The 4,572-nt window shown below is 34.3% G+C and overlaps 1 protein-coding gene across 5 annotated transcripts; it reads left to right on the plus strand.

Moving 5' to 3' along the window:
• Window positions 1–213: 213 nt before the first annotated feature.
• Window positions 214–4,572, plus strand: LOC111402937 (calcineurin B-like protein 7). 5 transcript variants are annotated; one of them, XM_023031269.1, is made up of 9 exons: window positions 214–301; window positions 1,455–1,679; window positions 2,381–2,463; window positions 2,589–2,648; window positions 2,781–2,889; window positions 2,981–3,033; window positions 3,248–3,328; window positions 3,414–3,526; window positions 4,143–4,572. In XM_023031269.1, the coding sequence occupies exons 2-9, from the start codon at window positions 1,601–1,603 to the stop codon at window positions 4,204–4,206; spliced, it is 642 nt and encodes a 213-aa protein (XP_022887037.1). In that variant the 5' UTR covers window positions 214–301; window positions 1,455–1,600; the 3' UTR covers window positions 4,207–4,572. The 5 variants fall into 5 exon arrangements, with proteins under 5 accessions (XP_022887037.1, XP_022887034.1, XP_022887035.1 ...); XM_023031266.1 differs by having other exon boundaries at window positions 217–301; window positions 1,455–1,694; XM_023031267.1 differs by having other exon boundaries at window positions 230–301; window positions 1,471–1,694.

Raw genomic sequence — 4,572 nt, forward strand, 5'->3', positions numbered from 1 at the left:
GTTAAGAGATAAAATTTTACATCGATTAAAGATAGAAAAATAGACCAACTGATGATGTCTTGGGCTAATTCTCTTAAAAATATTGATCTTTTAAAATGAAATTTCATGTCTTAACAGAGTCATTAAGCGATCTAATTAAGACTTCAACATACCGATTTCAAGATTTATTAAGATGAGACCTCAAGTAGTGTAAAGTAACTAATCCAATAATTTACATGGCCTAATTTATGAAATTAGCTTTGCACCCCAAAAATCACGGAATCAACAATGAGCAGCCATCCCAAGATCCTGCGCCCCGCTGGTCAGTTTTTTCTTATCATCTTTCTCTCCGCGTTTCTCCATCAAAATGTTAATTTACATCTGTCAGGTTTTATACGTCTTGAATGTTTGTTTAGCATTTCTCATCACGGGTTTTGGTTTTTCTATTTTCTTGTTAGAAATAAAACTCTGGTTAATGACCATCAAGAAAATCCAAGAAAAGTTTCCAAGGAAGAATAAAGAAAAGAAGAAAGAAATGAATGAATGTGCCTTTTTGGACAATCAGCAATCTTAGAAGATGTCCATATCCCAATTAGGAAATAATGACACTATGCATTTATCTACTCGAATTCGATAAAGGTGGGGAAATGGTGTAAGATGACTCTCTTGAGTCTCAACAAAATAGCCCCATAATTAGAACAGCATAGTTCTTGTTTTTAAAGTTCTTTCAAACACGGGTTCATCATCAAGATTATGTTTGTTTGAATTTTCTTTGTCTTAGGCTGTTCAGCATTTCATTTTCTAGGATATCACCGTTTTGTACTGGATTTCCTGAATTTCAATTGGTTGGACGGAACCGGGATTTAGGGGTTGGTTTGAAGGTGAAGTAGAAGTGGGGACGATCGAGGGAGCGCCTCGAGATATCAAGTCTACTGTGTTTAGGCTTCCTAACATCATGACTTGTTAATTGAATTTAGTTAATTCCGCTCTAATGACATCAGTTTATCCGCAAATATTTTTACTTAATTTTTGCAATCACTTTCACAAGTGTCTTAGTGAGAAGGGGTAAGAATTGCTTAAGCATAATCCTTTTGTTATAATGCGATTAATTTATAGTTACTTGATTATGGCCTTATTGAAAAATATAAAGAAATCCAGCAGGCTTTTGTATTTTTTCCCTTTGAATCCTGTGACTTGTTAAAAGTTTGGTCCAGGAGAAGGTGTGGCTTAAAATTGGCATCTATGATTCATTGGTCCTTTTTGTGAATTAAAGTAGTCCATTTATTTTCAAGCAAGTTGATCTACGTGAAAAATAAAAAATAAATAACAAAATTTGTTACTCATACTTTCTTTGTCTATTGGGATATATTTATGCTATTGAAAATTTTGATTGTTTTTTCTTTCTGGAGGCACATCCATAGAGTAGATTAAGATGATTTGCTTGTTATTTGAACATCTATGATATCATCTTGCAGTTCATTGAACATGCAGTTATGCCATCATAGTATAAGCCGATCTCAAGAAGTTTTGAACGCTTAATAAGTCTCATTTTGACAATTGGGGTATCTGAAGAACTTCCGTCAGCTCCAACTTATTATTGTGAGAACTGCTACCTGCTTTGATGGGCTGCTTTTATTCTAAAAATCCACAGCCAATCCCGGGTTATGAGGACCCTACTATTCTTGCATCCGAGACGCCCTGTGAGTATTCAGAATGTAATACAAACTCTTTTTGTGCATGTAAAATACTTCTTTTCTAATTGTTTTATGTGAAACATGCTTAATTTTCTTTTCTTAACCATAAAGTCTTTGCTTTTCGTTTTGTCAATTTCTGAGTATGTGTCTATAACTTTTAGCTACTTGATACTTATTTTAGGCCAAGTACAGAACGATGATGTATCCTCGTATGCTATCCGTGTCTTGTTATCTCAAGGCTAAGGATATGAATACTGGTGATAATTACATGTTTAGGCCTTGAAAAATGATTAACATCATTCCCAACATTAACGTTGGTAATATTTTCTGTCGATTTTAATACAGTACCATACAATTATGAGGATCAAAACTTCTTCGTTTTTAATTGAGTAATCATGGGGGATGATTAGTGTGATCAATACGTGATTTAGTTATTGAAACATTAACATTTTAATGGCCACAAACAATGAACAACCAGTTGTCTTGTAGGGGAAGGTTCTAGAGCTGGTTAATTGTCAGATAATAGACATTTGTTTATTTAATTTGAACTTATCACATTGAAATATGCTTTGGCTAATTGAGTAAGCTAAAAACATGCAATCAACTCTAACTCTGCTTAGATTGCTTCATGCTTCTTCATTCATTACAATCGTTATTTCGATCCAGCTAAGGAATGGGCTAATAAGGTTTCAAACATTGTCTTGCAGTCACAGTGAGTGAAGTTGAGGCATTGTATGAACTATTTAAGAAAATAAGCAGCTCAATAATCGATGATGGTCTCATTCACAAGGTAATATTACAATTTTTTGTCAAGAATTTTCGTGCCTAATTATTTTAATTTTAAACATTTTGTGTAATGAGTTTAGGATGAGTCCCAGTTAATGTGTAGCAACTTTCTTGTGACTTCTTGACCAGGAAGAGTTCGAGCTAGCACTCTTTAGGAAAAGAAACTGGAGAAATCTGTTTGCAGATAGGGTAAGTTATTACGAGTCCTTTCTCCTGCATATTCCTTTATTCTGATGCATGCATCTGTTTTTGAATATCTCCACTCAAATTCTGCTAATTTCGAACAAGAATGTTACTTATGAATGTTCAGTGATTATATAGATATTTGATTTATTTGATTACAAACGTAATGGAGTGATTGAATTTGGAGAATTCGTTCGATCATTAGGTGTGTTTCATCCCAACGCACCAACTGCCGACAAAGTTGCCTCTAAGATATAATTTATTATGAAATAAGTTACAACCTGTATAGCTATGTCTTCTATTTTTCTCATCTTTAACCTAAGGTGTTCTTTTCGCAGCTGCATTTAGATTGTATGATCTAAGGCGCACTGGATATATTGAGAGAGAAGAGGTAAGCGCCTCGTCCTCTGAACTTGCTTATTTTTATCACCCAGTTTCCGTATCCTAAATATTTTTCAAAATTCATTGACACGAGTTTTGAAGTAAAACCTGTCTTGTTTGCTTTTTTATTGCTCTAGTTAATGGATAATTTCCAAGTTGATATTTTAGCCGCCTTATAACTTCGCCTCGGATTAATGTTTTTAATCTTTCGTGTAATGTGACAGTTGTACGAGATGGTATTGGCACTATTGCACGAATCAGATGTTGTAGTTTTAGATGATGAGGTTGAAATGATTGTTGACAAGGTGAAAATGGCTCCACTTTTCTTATGCTCTTCTCCGTTCCCGTCTTCATCTGAAAATTACATTATTGTCAGTTTATTTTTTGCAGACATTCAGTGAAGCTGATACCAAAGGTGATGGAAGGATTGATCCAGAAGAGTGGAAAGAATTTGTATCAAAAAATCCATCTCTTATAAAGAATATGACTCTTCCATATCTAAAGTAAGTGCATTTCATATTACTCGGCTCTCTTGAAATGGCGTCAAATCAAACCTGAAATTTTAAGTTTACTCGTCGAATCTTTTTAGTGTCTTGTGCAAACCTTAGTCGTTTACTCCCATTTTCATTTGCATTTCAGAATTCTAATTTCTTTGTTTTTTAACATTTTTTATTTGAGATAGTAGGAAACTTTTCCAAACTGGCAATATGGATCTTATGAGTAGGAGGTTTACTCTGTGCTCTAGTAATGATGTATTCTTGTATTGGACAGCATGGAGCCTAATCATATTCTACAATTTCTCTCAACCATGTATCGACCTACATGTATATGAGCATCCCATGCACAAACTAGATCGTCCGAATAATCCAATTATACAAATGGCATCTTTTTGGAGTCGTTTTTAAGGTTGGAGATGCTTGAGAAACCTTGTGTTCTTCTTTAGTCAAAACTGTAGTGATCAATGGATGCAACTCTCACATTAAGGATAAACCATTATGAATATGTGCATGCTTTGCTTGTTATCGTATTTCTTTCTACTTACTATTGCTCGTTTAAGAAAGGATTATGGCTTAATTCCAAAATCAAAACAGTATAAACATTGTGCAATGGCTTTTCCAGGGATATAACATTAGCATTTCCTAGCTTCGTGCTGCGCACTGAAGTCGAAGACTCAGAAACGTAGTGTCGTGGTTAGGCCAAAATAATTAATCAAGAGTCTCGTCTACCAATCTTCAAAAGCAACATCCTTTTAGAAGAAAAAGATTCAGTTGATGCAGTAAGAAGAAATTACATCAAGAAAGAATTGAAGAATCGAGTAAAATCTTCGTTCAGTTTGCGTGCTGGTTCTTAGAATATTGATGCAAATCAAGTGTATGAAAGCAAAGGTTTGCATAATTAGACGAGTTATGTTGTGTAGTCTAGATTTCTGAGATAGCAGTAGTTTTCACTGTTCGAATACCTTGATTCCGTGTTTGATTTTAACTATGTACTTTCACCCTATCGAAGAAATTGGATATTCGAATATAGCATCATTTATCCTGGAGGAAAA

Source organism: Olea europaea, chromosome 11 (genome assembly GCF_002742605.1).
Source record: "Olea europaea var. sylvestris chromosome 11, O_europaea_v1, whole genome shotgun sequence".
Taxonomy (NCBI): domain Eukaryota; kingdom Viridiplantae; phylum Streptophyta; class Magnoliopsida; order Lamiales; family Oleaceae; genus Olea; species Olea europaea.

Excerpts from the sequence above, each read along its gene's own strand:
- LOC111402937 (XM_023031266.1), top strand. The coding sequence starts at position 1,601 with ATGGGCTGCTTTTATTCTAAAAATCCACAGCCAATCCCGGGTTATGAG. Across the intron at positions 3,329-3,413 it reads TTGAAATGATTGTTGACAAG|ACATTCAGTGAAGCTGATAC; the intron begins GTGAAAATGGCT and ends TATTTTTTGCAG. Across the intron at positions 3,527-4,142 it reads ATGACTCTTCCATATCTAAA|GGATATAACATTAGCATTTC; the intron begins GTAAGTGCATTT and ends TGGCTTTTCCAG.